Source organism: Scardinius erythrophthalmus (genome assembly GCF_964197995.2).
Source record: "Scardinius erythrophthalmus genome assembly, chromosome: 8".
In the NCBI taxonomy this organism is placed as follows: Eukaryota; Metazoa; Chordata; class Actinopteri; order Cypriniformes; family Leuciscidae; genus Scardinius; species Scardinius erythrophthalmus.
The window spans coordinates 14,962,954-14,982,905 of NC_138228.1; the positions used below are offsets into that span (position 1 = coordinate 14,962,954).

Consider the following 19,952-nt stretch of genomic DNA (forward strand, 5'->3'; position numbering starts at 1 on the left):
GCTCAATGGCAGCTCTGGATTGCAACCTCAGTATTGTAACGTGTAGATGAGCACGCATGTATCTGATTCTGATTAGTGTCAAAGTAACAAGGACAATACTCAGGTGAAAATCAACAAGGAAACTACACATTAACATAAACAAGACTGAACAAAAAACTGTGAGGAACTAAGGGCTTAAATACACAGTGTGAGGTAATCATCTGGAACAGAAACAGGTGTGTGATAAATCAGAAACCGTGGAAAATAATAACAACCAGGAACACAGGCAAAACAGGAACAGGGAAAATGAAACCAAAACCTGATGACTCCGATTTTTAGCTTTCTGCCCTACTGCAAACGGACTTCTTTGACATTCGCTGCCCTCCACTAAAACTCTGGCTAAATGCTGTAATGGGACACTCAAGTAGAAGTGCTCACGGGAGTGGGCCGAGGGCCAATTTCGATTTTAAGATGACTTTTTGACATAACTTTATGACAACACAAAGTTATTCCAAAGCATTGATACAATAGTTTCCAAGCCTGCAAAATCTCAGTATTTCAGTAACAAAAAGGTTTTGAGTCAATAAAACAAGTGCAATTGAATAAATGCTATGTTGTTTTCACCAAAGTCAATTCATCTTAAATAAGGGCATCAATAAGTTTGCAACACTGGGCTACATTCAGGCAAGGTTAAACTAATGAAAGGCAATTTTAAACAAAAGTTACATCAGGTTAGTGCAAGTTGTCACATTTCAGGGCAAAATGTCATGTATGTTATAATATTATACAATAAATTAAGTCTGCAATTATTTTAATATGGGCAATATCAAAGATGTTTTTTACTTAGGATTTTTACATTATTTAATATTTTCACAGTATTTAACATAAAAAAAACTTTAAAAAAAACTTTAATCTGTGTATAATTAAAAGTTTAGTTCACCAACTCTCAAGTTGTTCCAAACCTGTATGAGTTTCCTTCTTCTGCTGAACACAAAATAAGATATTTTGAAAAATATCGGTAACCAGTATTGGTGGAAAGTGTACTGAAAAAATATACTCAAGTAAAAGTACCATTCCAAAAAAATGTAGTGTGAGTAGAGTAAAAAGTTCTTGTCCAAAAAACCTACTTGAGTAAGAATAAGTAACTTATTTAAAAGTACTCATGAGTAGTGAGTAGTGAGTACTGAGCTGCGCATTCTACCCCCTTAAACACTGTGCACTACAATTAATAAATTAAAAAAACTTTGTACATACTGTAATTCACATTATCTTTTTGTTCTTTGTCAGAAAGATTGAAGAATATCCATCATCCATCTTTTTTAAATGCATCAAAACAGTACACTCATCACCATTTTAATCATGTTGTTTGAAAAATAATAATAATAATAATAAAATTAGGTGTAAGGCCACTTAGCCTGAGCATGCGATAAAATATCAATCAATATCAATGTTCATAACTGTGCAAAGAACTCAAATACTTTTCGAAACTCACACAATAGCTCAGCATCCCACACCATGATATGGGTTACATAGAGAGAATAAAAAATACGCAATTTCTCTCAAAAACGGTACCAGTTTTTGTGGTTTGAAAAAGAAATGAGAATCACTAATATTATAAGTTTACCTCAACTAATGCACTGAAAAAGGCTAAGATAGTGAGCTAACACTATTACACTGTAATTCCAAGCCATTAAATATGTAAAGAATTTATATGGAAAATTATGCATTAAATAGGGAAGTATAACTGGGTAAACTTTTACAAAAGAAACACACACACACACACACACACACACACATACACACAAACAAATGCATGTCTCTCTGTAGTCTCGGCGAAGCTGTTTTATCAGCAGCATCCACAACACCAAAAATGTTGAACTTGAAAAATTCTTGTTTTTGTGCAAGTGCACATGCTAAAATGTATGCATTTAGCAACTAAATGAAGGCGGATTGTACGAAATTGATCAATCAAAAAACGTTGTTTATTAACGAGCAGTCACGCACTGACAGAAACGCAGTTCAAGTTAACGTCATAGGTCATAAGGTGCAGTGCATACTGAATCTGGTCCTCCAGTTTCAGTACAGAAGGTGTTTTCCCACAGTTTTAGAGTGTCCCGAACACACCTTCACAGCGCGCTAAACTCCTCAAGACTCAATAAGCTGCCGACTTATCCAAGTGATTCTGCATGACGAGCGCGAGGGAGAGACGCAGATCGCGACGCGCGTCTCTCTATGAAGTAAATGGGAGCGTCGAGCGTGAATTCACCGCATATTATGAACGTAGCACTTGAGGGAGTTTACACTGTACGCAGTACCCCCAACCTCACACCAAATGTCAGGCCCTGTAGATAGGCTAGCCTATATAAAGATCATTTAGAAAGCAGAAATGTGAAATGTACCGTAGCATATTAGAGGAAGACGCTGATATCTCGATTGAATTGATGCTTGAAGAATGCACTTCCACAGTAGCCACGCCCAAGAGTAGGCTAGGTTAAAGAATTTCTATGCAGAATTCGATTTGACAACAGTCACGAGACCGATTTCTCGATCCAATCCCGTTGATGGATAATAATACAATTTTAAAACAAGCATGCAAGGAGTATCGACCACAAACGGAAGGAAAATAGCGGAGTAAAAGTAGACGATACATCACTTAAAATGTAGGCTACTCAAGTAAAAGTAAAATTACGGTCGACATTCTTCAAAATATCTTCTTTTGTGTTCAGCAGAAGAAAGAAACTCATACACGTTTGGAACAACTTGAGGGTGAGTAAATGATAGCAGAATTTTTATTTTTGGGGTGAACTATCCCTTTAAGTTATTTCCAATTATCCTACTGCTGCGCTCCTCAACGCAGGTGCAGCACCAAGGACAGCGACCAGACTCTAGCAGAGCACAAGGAGCTTTGCTCAAGACACTAATTACGAATCAATCACTAATTAGTCATCAGCTTATGCTTTATAAAAGTGTCTCACAGACAGTACGCTTAACTATTACAGGAGCAATCCCTCTGGAGCAGACTTGTGGATAAGTGTCTTTCTCAATGGATCAACCATTGCAGAATTTGCACAACGGTACAACATGTAGTTTACCTGCCCATATCTTTAACCATTTGTCCACCCCAAAGTAGCATTTGATGACGCAACCGTTCTCAGACAGACCTAGTCTATTGCAACCGACTTTCTTTGCAAACAATAAACGTCCTCTCCTAATATCGCACGTGGCTACATGTGTTTGCAAACTCGTGTAGGTGTAAAGTTAACAGCGTTTTCAAATAGTGTATCAATAACGTACCAGTATATAGGCAACATCTCGCTACTCACTACTCATCACCAGGCACTAAATAAACGCTTTCGAATGCTGAGGTAACCATTGCAACAGTGCGCCGCTAGAACGCCTCCCCTTAGGAAACAACACGGTCAATATTTACATTAGCATATTAATGGTTTACATTTCCTTTAATAATAATAATAAAAAAAACTTTATTGTTTTCCTTCAAATATAGTACATTTGAGGTGACCTGTGAACTGTGCAAGTGATGGCAAAAGACGCGAGAGAACCATTGAGCCGCGAAATAGAAGTTCGTTTACACACGTTAAACAGTCATTATAATTCGCACACTGGTATAAAAACTCAAAACCTCGAACCCAATGTTACTTTTAAATGTACGTTTTGATCTACTGGGGCTTCATAACTGAAATCAATAACAATCGTTATTTGATCTGTTAATCCACGTACGTCGCTTACCTCAGTGCTCTCCGTATCCGCCATTTTTCTCCTAAGGAGCAAACAGCGGGAGGAGTGTTTAATTCCCATAAGAGCCAACGGGATCTGCTCCGGATCGTGCGATAAATGAATGATAAAAACCTCTTCAAAGTCTTTCCCGCAGCCGTTTGCTTAATAACCTCAAACAAATCACAGAATAAATTCGAATCACGTTCCAGAAGATAAACGAGCCCTAAAACTTGTTGAAAGCCCTCCTAAATCCATGGTGTAAAAGTTACCTACAGCAGTGGTTCCCAAAGGAGCGCATAGCGAATTCTCCATATCGTGGGAAAAATAGTATGTAGCCTACTTATTAAGAGGCTCCACATCCTTCCATGGCTTGAGGAATATGAGATCAGCTGGGCAGTAAAAGTGTTAATCATTCACGTCTCCATCCTTTGGATCGGGAATAAAGTCCCCAAGTAACCCTTTAAATATGTTATGAGGAAAATCGCTCTCTTTATTATAATAGGCTGTTTCAGTGAGGCAAGAAAAATGCTTTCTGCTGCTCTGAAATCGTTCGTCGATCACTGAAGAGATTCTCTCACGTATAAAAGTGACTCAAAGACGTTGCTCCACGCTCCAAATCGGATCTTCGAAGATTTTCAGAAAACAGCCAACGTTTAAAGTTCCTCTTATGAGATGCTGAAGGATCTTAAACGACGAATAAGTTGGATTCCTTTAAATGGAGCAGCGGGAGCCAATTAGGTCTGTTTTCACCTCGCCTCCATCCTCTGACCGGCTGAATCAAATGTGATTCAGGAGCTGAGCAGGTCCCAGTGCTGCTGTAATACTGAAGCCCCCCACACACAGTAAACTTCAATTAGTAGACTAATAATGTAGCCTACTAAAATTAGGTTTCTGGTTCGTTTTCTCTTGGACTGAAATGTTTATTTATTTATGAATGCATGTATACTGGTAAAAAAAAAAAAAAAAGAAGACTATTTTTAATGTTTTTGAAAGAAATCTCTTGTGCTCATCAAGCCGGCATTTATTTGATCTAAAATACAGAAAAAACAGTAATATTGCGAAATATTATTTCAATTTAAAATAATGTTTTTCTATTTGAATATACTTTAAAATATCATTTATTTTGAATTTTCAACAGCCATTACTCCATTCTTCAGAATCATTAGGATGCTGATTTATTATCAATGTTGGAAACAGTTGTTCTGCTTAATTTTTATAACCTGTGGATTCTTTGATAAAAGAAAAAGAAAAAAAAAGAACAGAATTTATTTAAAATAGAAATCTTTTGTAATAATATACACACTATATTTAAAAAAAGTTTGGGATCTGTAATTGTTTTCTTTCTTTTTTGAAAGAAATTAATACTTTTATTTAGCAAGGATGTGTTACATTATTAAAAAGTGATGATAAAGACTTTTTGAATAAATGCTGTTCTTTTTAACTTTTTATTCATCAATAAATCCTGAAAAAAGTATCACAGGTTCCAAAAAAATAAACAAAAATTAAGCAGCACAACTGTTTCCAACACCAATAATAACTGAGAATCAAATCAGCATATTAGAATAATTTCTGAAGGATCATACAAGACTGGCTGAAGAAAATTCAGCTTTGCATCACAGAAATAATATATTAAACCATTATTTTCAATTGTAATGATATTTCACAATATTACAGTTATTTTTTTCTTCATTTTTGATCAAATAAATGCAGGTTTGATGGGCATAAGAGGCTTCATTCAAAAACATTAAAAATAGTAATGTTTCCAAACTTTTGAGCTGTACTGTATGATTGAAACCTTTTAGAAAAGATTAGCACTTTCAAGACATATCATTAAAACGTTGAAATCTCCAGACATGTCAATCTTCTAGAAATAGCTGTTTTTATTACTTTATTATTTATTTTACATATACTACCCCAAGATTTTTATTAAAATAAAATATGATATGCACCCCCCTCATAATAAATTTTGCCCCTTCATCAACTCAATGCTTTAGTGTCCTGATATTTATATCATCTCTCTTGTTCCTTATAGTAAAACCATAGCATTTCATCTGAGACACTGCTGAGCTCATCTTTGAATCTGGTTGCCAATGATGTTTAATCCTGGTTCAAAGAACTAATGACAGCAGGGTGGATGTAACATCCGCTCTCTCTTTGTACTTCGCTGAAGAGCTGTTTTCTGTGATGTTCTATGAATTACTTTTCAGATCACTCTCATCTTACAAAGCACAGCAATTCAAGATATGACTCTCTTATTTGCATACTGTAGGTAGTATATATATATATATATATATATATATATATATATATATATATATATATATATATATATATATATATATATATATATATATATATATATATATATATAAATGCAACAGGAAGGAAGGAATGATAATGGTAGTCTGAATACTTCAACTGATAAATATCAAGAATAATACAGAATGATGTCTGTGTTATTAGCACTGCACTCTATTTAATCATATTACTGCATTGGTTTTATTATGCAACATATTGTTGCACACTATATCTAAACTCTTTTTTTTTTTATTCCGTTTATACCATTAAGGAGAACTAAATATAGAAATGAAGTGTTGGGAATTTGTGTGGGTTTTCAAGACTTAATTATACAAGTGAAATGTAAGTCAATGTAAGCCACTTGAAATAATCTGGCTTTGCTTTTATTTGCATTAAAAGATAAGGATTATGGCAGCCAATAATTTTCAGCGGAGCATGAGGGGATATTCTGCACTCTTCTGAGAGCTGTGTGGGAGTTGTGGTGCTAGAACAGGAGCATGGGCTTGTGGGTGTTTCAGGACGAATAAGCCAAACTGTGCACCAAGTGGGTGGACAAGCGATCTGCCAGGTTTTTACACAATCTCAGAGTTTACAGAAAAAATTCAAACTGACTGCAGATATGCTGGGTTACGGAAAATCTAGAAGTATGTATATACGGGGCATGATGAAGTTTCTGTGAATATGTTGTTTAAAGAGCATTGGTTGATAAGTCAGTTTTTGCTCATTTGTGACCCTGGACCACAAAACCAGTTACATGGTTCATCTGAAAGAGGAACAAATAAGCTTTCCATTGATGTATGGTTTGTTAGGATAGGACAATATTTGGCCGAGATACAACTTTTTGAAAATCTGGAATCTGAGGGTGCAAAAAAATCGAAACATTGAGAAAATCACCTTTAAAGTTGTCCATTTATGTTGATTGTGCTGCATTCACTCACATAAATAAATGTTTTATATATTTACGGTAGGAAATTTACAAAATATCTTCATGGAACATGATCTTTACTTAATATCCTAATGATTTTTGCATAAAAGAAAAATCGATAATTTTTACCCATACAATGTATTGTTGGCTATTGCCACAAATATACCCGTGCTACTTGTGACTGGTTTTGTGATCCAGGGTCACATTTGTGGGTTTTGCGTTGTGGAAATCCTGGTTTATGATCCTGGGTTCATTGGGTTCATCTCACACTCACTTCTCACGATCGCCCCCTAGTGTTTAGTCACTTCTGTGGCATGTGTGGTGCAAACCACAATTTGCTACTGATGAAATTTCTCATTATAAAAAGTAAAAAGATTTTTTGATAATATAATATAATATAATATAATATAATATAATATAATATAATATAATATAATATAATATAATATAATATAATATAATATAATATAATATAATATAATCATTTAAAACAGATATTAAACTAAATTATTATATTACTAAAGAAGATTATAATATAATACATTTTATAGTTGTACTATAACTGTATTATATTACATTATAACTATAGTTATATTATATTTTGTGACAACATATTTGATTCTCTATAAGCATCAATTTATGAATATACCAAAATAGGCTTATCGATATTTATCAGTGGTGATAATCATACCCAGCCGTGACACCTGCTAACCCACAATTGAGCCATCACGCCAAGCCCAAGCTTGAGAGCTCTTGTAATTGGATGATTGGCGGGTGGATGTGGCATGTGTGAAAGCTCATTAACCTTGTTGCATGTGGCTACGAATCAAAGTTTTATAATTTGTCACCATGGACCTCTTCTGATGTAAAGCATTTGAGACAAGAACCCAAAGTGTTTCTATTTAAAGAATGATGTTGAGGCTCTACCCCAGCTGTAGTAGTTTTGCCAGCAGTGTTGGTTCTTTGGGATCACTAATACGTTTGTTCTGACCTTTTACAAGACTAATCAATAGCCTCTATTACCTAAAACATTCTGGCTTTGCAGTGAAAGGTATGATGCCTCAAAATGCAGGCAGCTCACTGGGTTTGAGAACAGACCATCTTAGTCAGATAGGGAAAGGTGAAAGAGGACTTGATTTTTGATTTAGGGGTCTAATAGGATTTCATGGTTGATTGTTCAAAAAACACATTATCATTCACGAATTTTACATTGTTGCAGCACCTCTCTTCCCACTCTGTCAGTAACGCTCTGTTTGGTTTGGAAGCCCCTCCTGATTGGTCGACTGGACCAGTATGTTGTGATTGGTCAACCGCTTCAAGTGTGTTTCTGAAATGTCACTGCCCTTACCATAACCACGAGTTTCAACACTATCTATGCAACTCAACCAGGCCTCTTCCCCCTTTTTTATGGTGCCTTGAATGCCTTGGTCGGGAATTATTTAAATAAGGAATATTGTGACGTGTATGTACATTCCCAGAAGAAATCTCAAGACTTCAATCGAGGTGTTTCAGGGAGTTTAGAAACAGTGTTTACTGATAGAGAATAACTCCATTTGGAGAGGATTTTGTGCTTCGTAACTTTGAAGACCTTTTTCGTGCTCAAACAGCAACATTAAAAAAAAAAAAGATGAAAATGAAAAAAAGGATAATACACCCTTCAATTTGAATAAATTATCTTGGAATTAGTTTTTTGAAAACTTAGTGCTTATGGAACATTGTGCATTTTGACGAACCTAGTCATTCTAGTCTAGTCATTGTGCATTTTGACGAATCTCATGCATCGTAATAAACAAGAACATTTACATATTTTTCACAGTGTCAGCAAGGTTGCTGCGACACTTAATTAGTGAGTATAAAGTTCTGAGTCGCAGCAGATTGTTCTAGAAGTTTTTTGTATCGTCTGTGCTTTTTCATGATGTTTCTGTACTGTAACCAACACAGAACTCAAACAACAATTCAGCTCATTAGCAATGGTTTGTTGTTAATAAAGTGTAATGTCTGGTACTTTTGAGGAACACCATTTCAGGGGCAAGCTGCTCTTGTTTGCAGTAATGGACTCTTCTGTGCAAACTTCCCTACAGCAGTGTTGCACTTTCACATTAGCACCCTCTGTGCTTTTATCCTGTGAATGTTGAAGTGTTTGAAATGGTTTATCTATGTCTTTGACAATCAGGAGTGGGTACAGTGCCTTACAGAGTAAAGAAATATCTTAAAAGCATTTGAGCCTTTGTTTTCAACATGGCACGTCATGACAAATGCATCAGTGTGATCAGAAATGGGACTTTTCCACAAGACTTTGCATTACGGTGCTGTGTACAAATGCAGGAGCCATTACACACAGGCACATCCACTCAGTATAAGAGGATGATTGTCGCCTAGAAAGTCTTGGCAGAGTGGATGGCATCCATTTGCTCCATAACCTATGCCCAACTGTGACTTTGAGAACTATCATTGGCTCTCCGTTTCTAGCATATATTTAATCTGGCAGCACAGAGAAAGGAGCCTCTTTGACGCTGACTAATCTGAGTCCCTGCAGGAGGAGACAGATAGACCAGCTGAGTGTGTGCGATGTAAAGGCCGTCTGGTCTATTTTCCAACCAGAGATTCTGTTCCAAAAGCTAGAGAGCTGCTGGCATTTTAAGGCATCATAAGCAGATCCTCCATGTGGAGGCCTTCCAACAGGTATTTACCTTTTAAGATAGCTTCCTTTGGCCAAATTCTGAAGACACAATGCATGTATCAATTGCAGAGAACCCTAAGGCAATCCCAGAATGTATTGCGACAATCTCCGAAAAAATACATCATTATATAGAGTAGACGAAGTAAGAGAAATTTTGAATATAAATATTTATATGACAAAATATAGATTACAAAAAAATACATAATTCAAATTGATTATTAATTATAATACCTTAAAGGTCCCGTTCTATGCCCCTTTTCACAAGATGTAAAATAAGTCTCTGATGTCCCCAGAGTGTGTATGTGAAGTTTGAGCTCAAAATACCCAACAGATCATTTTTTTACAGCATGTTTAAATTGACATTTTTTGGGGCTCAGAAAAACGAGCCGTTTCAGTGTGTCCCCTTTAAATGCAAATGAGGTGCTGCTGGACGACCCAGGGGGCGGAGCTTCATGAGCTCGTGCTCAGTCTGTCAGGAAAAATTCATCTCACGGAATGATGATAATATCAGAAACTCTCAGTAACGGTGTTCAGTTCGAGTCAGACAATAATGCCTACAGAGTCAGAGTGCTGTATAGAGATGAAACAGGTATGGTTTAGTAGTTTAATTACGGTTATTATAACGTATTTGTCATCTGTTTGTAGGCTATGTATCCATTATTTATTAATAGCCTACAAGTCTGCTGTCTGAATGATGATCAAACATGTACTGATGAGTTTAATAAAGTTTATTGTACATCACACAAAAGATGAAGCGTCAGTTTTACTTCAGAAAATCACCGTAAGAGCTGAGTAAACACAGTAGGCTAAGTTATAAGAAGTGCGCAAGTAGCCAGTAGAGTTGAGGGAGCATTCCTGTGGGCGGAGGTTAGTCAAGAAACGGTTCTAGTGACATCATTAAAGCAGGATGTAGAGGGGTGTAATTATGGGATCAAATTCCCGCCAAATATATAGCGGTCGCGTATAAAATAATTATAAGCGTGAATCAAAAATTTAAAAACACATGTAAAAATATATTGCACAAACTGAAAAAAAGAATGCAAAATGATCAGAATGGCAAACAACGTGGTCACGGATCAAAATATAATAAGCGTGAATAAAGAAATAACAAGCATGAATAAAAACTTTAAACACATTAAAAGTTATTTTGCACAAAACTTAAACTTATGGTCATGCTTTGTTAAAAAGTATGGTTTTATTACTGTGTACTTTGTGCTTTCTTGCATTTTCTGCTCATATTTTACTCTTTTGTACGCTTGTGATGTTTTTCTCTTCGCTCTTCTTTCTATGTTCTGCGCTTGCTCTTCCAAATGTTGCAGTTCGAGTTTCATGTAAATTAGGGCGGGCTTAAGCGTCACCATTGGTCCACTAGTTCTAGATTGACAGATACTCCTCTAGCCAATCAATCGAAGAGGGGAGTTGACGTCACACCAATGCGACTCGTGGTACAAGCTGTTTATGTTTGTACAATTTCTTCAATTCCATTATAATATACTAAAATGTTATTTTTCTAATACTTTTACATACTGTTCAATTTCTTATTTGTGCTTTGATATGTGCATTTATTAAATTAATTATTTTCGCTTGGCATACCAGCGTGATTGCGTCACCGCCATAGACTGTAAAAAAATAGGTCACCGCACACTTCAGTAGGTGGTGCGCGCCCGTGATGCACTTCATTCTGAGTAAATATAACAACAAAGAAGCTCTGCTGCACTCTCTTTTATTTCATTTTTCTTTAATCATTATACTCCTTTTCAGGAGTGCTACACTTACAAGGGAAGACGGCAGTTCAATTTAACTTTACAAAGACTTTCAAGCAGTAAAGCTATCTGAACTCTGGACATAAATAATTATATTCATTTTTTTTGAGATACATGAGAATGTTAATGTGCACACTGGTAATTGGTGTTAAACAATATTACTTGGCTCATGATGTCAATATGCTAAGGCTGCTGTAAGTAAAACATCCTGCAATTATGAAACACTACAATTCGTTGCAAAAACTAAGTTAAAAACGGCCATTGTCTGAAGACTTTAGGACTTTGACCTGTCGCCGCTACGCATTGCCTACCTTTTTTTATTAACCTCGCCAAATTTGACAAGATTATTGAAAATGATTGTGTTACAGAGAAGATAGAGAAACCAGTTGAATTTAATACAGTGATTTATTACAAACTTACTGTGTTTACTTACATAGCTACATAATTGCATATTACTTTAGAATTAATGTTTTAAATATAGCTTAAAATTTGAATACAGCAACATCTCCATCAGCGATAGGTAACGTTGTTTCTAGAGTGCCGCAGCTGTCCTGCAGAGTTTAGCGTCAACTCCGATTAAAAACCTCACCTGTCTTAAATATCCTAAAGACGATGATTAGCTGGTTCAGGTGTGTTTGATTAGGGTTGGAGGAGCTAAACTCTGCACCCAGGACCGACATTACACATCCTTGTTATTGATTAAATATTAAAGTAAAACGGCCAGTAGGTGGTGGCTGCTCGGAGAAGATCGACGCTCGCGGTGCCAGGTCAAGTGCATTAGAGGTGAATGATGGATCATCAGACAGGCATAACTGTAACAGGTCGTTGTTAGGATGACGAATTTAACTATACCATATTGCCAGGTATACGTATACCGGCAACAGTTTGAGTTGCAGGCACACATGCAGTTTAAAGGTGTCCTGTTGATGGTCGTCTTCCCCTGTATAACAAGTAAGCATCAGTAGCCACGAGTCGCATTGGTGTGACGTCAACTCCCCTCTTCGATTGATTGGCTAGAGGAGTATCTGTCAATTTAACTAGTGGACCAATGGTGACGCTTAAGCCCGCCCTAATTTACATGAAACTCGAACTGCAACATTTGGAAGAGCAAGCGCAGAACATAGAAAGAAGAGCGAAGAGAAAAACATCACAAGCGTACAAAAGAGTAAAATATGAGCAGAAAATGCAAGAAAGCACAAAGTACACAGTAATAAAACCATACTTTTTAACAAAGCATGACCATAAGTTTAAGTTTTGTGCAAAATAACTTTTAATGTGTTTAAAGTTTTTATTCATGCTTGTTATTTCTTTATTCACGCTTATTATATTTTGATCCGTGACCACGTTGTTTGCTATTCTGATCATTTTGCATTCTTTTTTTCAGTTTGTGCAGTATATTTTTACATGTGTTTTTAAATTTTTGATTCACGCTTATTATTTTTTTATACGCGACCGCTATATATTTGGCGGGAATTTGATCCCATATGTAGTCCAATCGAGCCGTTTTTTGTAGTCAACTTCTGTTAAATAAAATATCTCGCTTGGCATTGAACTTTGAGCTTTATAATTTTACAGATATTATTTATGCTCTAACAGCAACATTACACACTAACTAAAGTTTGAAACATGGAATCGCATGCAACGGGACCTTTAATCTATTTTTGCCACATAATGTTAATTATATGTGATCACAATATGTGATATTCTGTGATCCCTGGATCACAAAACCAGTCATAAGTCTCACGGGTATATTTGTGGCAATAGCCAACAATACATTGTATGGGTCAAAATGATCGATTTTTCTTTTATGCCAAAAATCATTAGGATATTAAGTGAAGATCGTGTTCCATGGAAATATTTTGTTAATTTCCTATCGTAAATATATAAAACATTTATTTCTGTGAGTGAATGCAGCACAATCGTGAACATAAATAGGCATCTTTAACGGCGATTTTCTCAATGTTTCGATTTTTTTGCACCCTCAGATTCCAGATTTTCAAACAGTTGTATCTCAGCCAAATATTGTCCTATACTAACAAACCATAAATCAATGGAAAACTTGTTTATTCAGATGACCCATGTGACTGGTTTTGTGGTCCAGGGTCACATTTTATACATTTATTATGTACCGGTATATAAATTATTTAGATATTTTATGTTGTTTTTTAAAAGTCACATGCTCAGCAAGGCTGAATTTATTTGATTAAAAAATGTAGTAAAAAAGTAATATTTAATTTAAAATCTACTGTTTTCTTTTTAAATGTAATTAAATCTGTGTGTATGCAGTTTAATGGAAGGAGTCCAGGTGGCATGTTAGGCCTACTCTCAGGTTAATTAGACTGCTGCTGTGTCATGTTTAGCGGTTTGTGGGTGTGTAGTTATGTGTGTGTGTCCAGACTGGAGTGCGTTACCTTGTGGCAATGACATTGTGATGTATTTGACATATTTAGCACTAGGCATCTGGCCCTGGTTAATGGTGTTCCGAGAGAGAGCTCTACAGCTGGTGTTACCCTGCAGTGCTGGAGCTGATCCAAACTTTATAGACATGCAGATGCGTATATATTGGATTTAAAATCGGACCGGAGATCTCATAAGACTAAACAAGAGATGTGATGAATATGGCATTTGATTATTCTCTATTTCTCTCTCTCTTTCCCATTCACCGTGATTTTGCCAAGTAAGACATGTTCCTGGATCAACATATTTTGTTGATCCTGGAATAACATCCCTGTCCCAAAATTTAGCCCTTACCCTATCCCTACCCCTAAACCCAACCCTACCCATAACTTTTCCCTAAAACCAGAGGGAAATGATAGGTGAATAACACTGATGTTGAAGCACCTCACCCTAAGTCTATACTTGACATAAACTGTAAACATGTCCCTCAAATCTGATTGGTTGATTGGAAAGTTGTTCCAGGATCAACAAAGATGTTGATCCATGTGGTACTTGGTGAAATCACATCCACCCTCTTTCCCCCGTCTGTCTATTTTAGGATGCGTGACTCTTTTCCTCTCTTTACACTTTGACGGGGTGGGATTCATATTTAATGATCCATGAGAAATGGGCCACTGCAGAGCTAACCTGAGAAAAGAGCAGCACTCTCTTCAATAATACAGTTTGCCATTAGCCCTTTTGAGTCAGGCAGGAAACCTGAGGTAACTTCAGCCACAGTAGATCTCTGAGTCATATCTGTTTGACGGCTCTGAGCACAGGTGAAAAGAAAAGTCAGGACTTGGCTTTATGAGGACAAATCACAAAACAGCATTAAATTGTAATGTTGCGGCTGTAGTAAAGCGCAGAATGACAAAGGAGATCAACAAAAACATTCTTTGATAAGTAAATCCAATACATAACACGCAGGAGATCGATGGGAAAACAAAAGAGCACATGAATATTAACAAGACATAACACTGAACAGAGAAAACAAGGGCTTAAATTCACAGGGGCTGCGTCCGAAAACTTAGCTGACTTGTCTCGCTGCCTTATCAGGCAATCATTTTGTAGGCAGTGTTTGCGCACAAAGGTGATTTGAGCAATGAATGTTCTGTGGTGAATCTGAAAAAAATATACAGTTGAATTTAGCATGTATTTTAATTTTTTTTAATCAGTGCAGCATAGTTTTGCCAATACGGTTGTCATAGTGACCTACTTGTCACTAGGACTTGAATACTTCCCCAGTAGATTTAATGCCAGCAACACAATTTTTCACAAAAAGTGTCACATTCTGGCGTCTGCCTAGTGCCTACAGAGCCAGCAGATTTCTCCACCGGTCCTTAGAGCGCATGGATCACCTTTGTAACATGCAACCTGTTCTCTATCTCAGATGCATAATACAGCTGCCTTTACTGAAGAAAAGCCCATCTAGTACTCAAGAGTAGATGGCCTCACTACTTGCTTTTGGGAAAACCATCCCCCAAATCATAAATGCATGTTTTCTTTAAAGGGTTTTATGAACTTAAGAGAATTTTCTTTGTTTTTGGCAAGAGTATCTTCATACGCTGTCTCTTTTCTTCAAAGGGTTTCGCAAAAAAAAAAAAAGAAATGAAAAAAGGTTTGATTCTACCAGAGGCAGACCTCACAGTCATCTTCCAAGATTTAATCGAAGCCGTCAAGCTAAGTTCACACCGGATTTGCGACGCCCCTTTGCTAATTATGATTCTCTTTATAATAAATCGCTTATCTGAGTGTTTTCATTTTAGGCCCAGGATGTGGAAATTGATTGGGTTCTGTGTTGATATAGAGCCAGCTGTTTGTTTTGGAAACTCTATCATCTTTGATCTTCATCTCATTAGGGAGAAAATGAGCCATGGACAGATTAGTCCTGTGTGCTCAGCTCGGTATTCTGAGACAAGGACTCACATCCACTGAGTTCATTTGTTCATTCTGCATGAGAAAAATGAAGGCGACTCTACAAAGAGGTCTGTAAAACAATATTTGTGGTGTTTAGACATGTGGATATATAAAAATGAGCATAACGTTCTTTATCTTTTCCCCTCGTCCATTAAAGCTAAAACAATTAGTGTAAGATGGAATCTCTTTATTAAGAAAACAGCTGTGTTGAAATGATAACCCCAGGGGGCATAACACAACAGCATTAGCAGAGTAAACAAATAGCACTAGTCTTCAACAGAATAACATAATACTGTTTCAATGAATTACTTGAAACACTTCAACTTCAAGTGACAACAGTATATTTATTGACTTTTTTGCTCAAGACCACCACAGGAATGAAATGGAAACCATTTGCATTGTTTTTATGATTTACAATTTGTTATTTGTAAACCCTACCCTTCACTGGGAACTATCTTGAGCTTAGCTATGATGTGAAAGCTTGCAGACTGGGATAAATGTGTTCATTTTATCCTTTATGAGCAGAATAGGAGGGAGAGCTAAATATAAAATGGAAAACTCTTATATATTGGAAATCTAATTGTCCAAGGTCTAGTCACAACAATGGGACTGATTGTGATCCAATTTTGGAATCAATATTTCACTAATGTTCTTGCATTCGTTTTATCACATTATATAGTCTCTGTATTTTGCTAAGTTTGTGTGGCAGAAGCATTTGTCCTATACTGAAAAAAGTTTGGTGTAGAAACTATTTTCTCTCTGGCTAAACCAGACTCAACGACATATATAAACAATCCAAACAATCGTTTATTGAACAGATGGACGAATGGGACAGCAAATGGCGGATAAACAGTTACTGAGTTAAATAATGCCGGTGGATAACTTGCGTTTCTTTTCGTTGCAGGTAGTGAATTGTGATGATGGTAGAAGAACTGGATGAAGCACACACCTCTTGATGAACACGGTGAGTATACAGGGTTCAGGCACGAAGACGAAGGAGGTCGTTGGAGAGACGAAGGGAATACAGGTGAATCAACACAGGAGATAAACAAGGGTTATAGCTGAAACAGTAAAGAGATAAGGAGTCAGTTTTTCACGTTCAAGGCCAAGGGTATGTTTACATGACAATAATGTATTAAAAACAGACAAAAACGTTGTCAAAACCATCCCCGTTCACATGGATCTGCAAAAATGACAAAAAAGGCTGTATTATGCATGCCAGGCTGTATTATGCATGCATTTCACTTTGTCAAATAACACCCCTCAAACACATAATACGCATGCGTGAACATCTAATATGCTTTAGCATGACGTCACCGTTTTCACAAATTCACATTTCTGTTGTTTACAAGGAGACTGTAAAGACATCCGTTTCAAAACCTGTTTTCAAAGGTTTGCGTTTCCAGGCCCCCGAAATGCTGTTGTCGTGTAAATGAACGGCCAAAACGCATAACATGTTTTCTGTTTTCAGGTGAATACGGTGTCGAAAACGTACGCCAATAATCTGTTTTATTTACAACTTCAAAAAATTATTACAATGGGTTTACTTATACAATAAATTCACTACATCCAATACATTACGTTAATTTAGCTTCCCCTAGTGGGCCAGAGCACTTCTATAAAAGGTAGCTCACCCAAAAATGAAAATTCTGTCATCAATTACTCACCCCCATGTCGTTCCAAACCCATAACACTTTCGTTATTCATATATTTTAAAGAAAGTCTGAGATATTTCTGTCCCTCCATTGAAATTCTATTCACCCACAACTCGTTCATAAAGAGATCATAAAATAAATCCATATGAATCAAGTGGTTTAATCTAAGTCTTCAGGAGAGACATAAGAACTCTTTGATGCATTCATTTAGGTAATTTATATATATACTGTATATATAATTTTTTTTTTGAAGAAGAAGAAATTGGTAACCACCAAGAATGTCGGTAGCTAATGGTGGCCCACAACCAGCATGTGAATTTTGCATCAATGTTCTCATTTTAAATCTGCTTATGGCATACAACCCACCATACTGCCCTTTACAGCTTTTGACATTTACAGAGATTTAGCAGTGGTCTCCTAGCAAGTTTTGTCCTGAGGCATGTGATGTTTTTTTTAAGGTCGTTGTATAGTTAGCGCTCACCCATTACAGCCACACAATCACAAACCATTAGAATCACAGTGTTTGACAGGAACAATGTAGCATCCAACAATTTTCAAGGCTCATACCCCAAAATATCCTTCCACTGAAAGTAGTTCCACTTACAAATCAATACAGATACAATACAAACTGTATCAAGTTTATTTCTGACCATTTGACAGTTTCATATTCACAAAATGACAGCCAAAATTCTTCCACACTGTGACAAATAGGCAATAATTCAGGGAGCTCAGATGAGCTGCAAATCCATATTTTCCTTGATGGCACCGATGCAGGTGGATGTCAGACATTTCTGATGTTTTTGCCCACATCTGAGACAGCAGTGAACAAGCTAAAGATTGAAGTTTCATGTTCTTCTGGCTCTCTGTCCCAGAAGTATAGCTTCACTGGAATAAGACATGATTAATTGTCATGCCACAGGCAGACAACTGTCGATGACAGAGATGGATATTTCACAGATTCCACAAAACTTCTACAAGATTTATGGCAAATTAACATCTGATAATCAGTAATAGCATATCGGAATGCGATGGATGGGTGACTGATTCTGTAGGTCTACTTGTAGGCGATTTGTACGGAAGTTTGGTTGATTTTCTACGTAGTGATTCCATGATTACTTTGAATGATTTTTTTGAGAATCCCATGATGCAGTTTTTGGTCCTTTTACTAAAAATAGGTAACACTCAAAGTCAATAATATTGTACACAGGTTTCATTATTTTAAGTGTTCAAATCACAAGCCTCAAGTACACATAATACATACCAGTTCTTGAGTTGAGTTGGACATGATAAAAGTAATGACGGTCACCGTGATTTTGCCAAGTAAGACATGTTCCTGGATCAACATATTTTGTTGATCCTGGAATAACATTCCTGGCCCAAAATTTAGTGATAACCCTATCCCTACCCCTAAACCTAACCCTACCCAAACTTTTCCCTAAAATCAGAGGGAAATGATAGGTGAATAACACTGATATTGAAGCACCTCACCCTGGTTTTAAGCCTAAACTTGGCATAAACTGTAAACTTGTCCCTCAATTCTGATTGGTTGATTGGAAAGTTGTTCCAGGATCAACAAAGATGTTGATCCAGGAACAGGTGGTACTTGGTGAAATCATGTTCTCCAAGTAATGACACAACTCATAAGATTCATTCATTCTGCCTGGTTTTGCAGTATTTTTGCTATTGTGTGCGACCAGAGAGAATAACACAACAGAGAGATATGTATATCTATTTATTGCTTTTGTACTACTGTGTTTCATGGCAGCTCCATCCATCACATTCAATCTACAGAGCATACTCCTAAATAAAACAGGATTCTAGACTAGAAAAAAAAAAATCCTAAATCAAATATTTAGGAGCCAAATGACTTTTAGTAGACAAATTACACAATGGCTCAAAAAACGTGGTGGGTGGTTCAAAAGTGATTTAATTGCCTGATTATATGTGCCATTTAAATGTCACTTTGTTTTTCAAGAATATTTATATTAATATATTTATATTTATAGCACGTCTCACATGCGGGAAACGCTGGTGTGCTCTCTATAGATCTGATATCTGTTTGTCATGAAACAGAAGTTAGATGTTTCTTCACTATTGTGACGTATATCTGAGTGAAACAGTTTTTGAAGAAAAAATGTAAGGCAAAACTTGATTTTGTACATCAGGAATTGATTGGATTGTTGTGGTTTGCTGTTGCTGTGATCTCATGTGAGTGACAGGTTCTCCCACCCTCATGTCAGTAAACACGTCATCTGAGAAGAGATGTTGCTGCAAAAGGGAGGGAAAGTTATTTTGATTAAAGATTACGACGAGGACACATGCATTTAAAAAAAAAAAGTGCACTGATAAAGCTTTCATAACAAATACTGCAATATTCCATAAAAAAAAAACAAGAATTGTCAATATTGTTTGTATGGTGACTTTAACAAGACCAAATGTCACTGCTTGTGCTGATGACAGCCCACTTATTAACCAGAGTCCAAATGAAGGGCAGATAACTAAAGCTGAATTGGATCAATAATGATTAAAGGGATTTGTGTTTTTCCTCAGAAAAAAAGCTTAAT

General features: G+C 36.4%; 1 protein-coding gene across 3 annotated transcripts in view; it reads right to left on the minus strand.

Annotated features, from left to right (window-relative positions):
• LOC308694499 (protein arginine N-methyltransferase 8-B) overlaps window positions 1–3,795 on the minus strand; it is a gene marked incomplete at its 5' end in the record, with an annotated part of 36,947 nt that extends 33,152 nt beyond the window's left edge. For 2 of the 3 annotated variants that reach the window (XM_081372057.1, XM_081372056.1), the window contains one exon: window positions 3,727–3,795. In XM_081372057.1, the coding sequence (XP_081228183.1) occupies window positions 3,727–3,795 (69 nt within the window). Of the gene's footprint in view, window positions 1–3,717 lie in introns of all 3 variants that reach the window. The other variant, XM_081372055.1, reaches the window with a different exon arrangement.
• Between the last annotated feature and the right edge of the window lie 16,157 nt (window positions 3,796–19,952).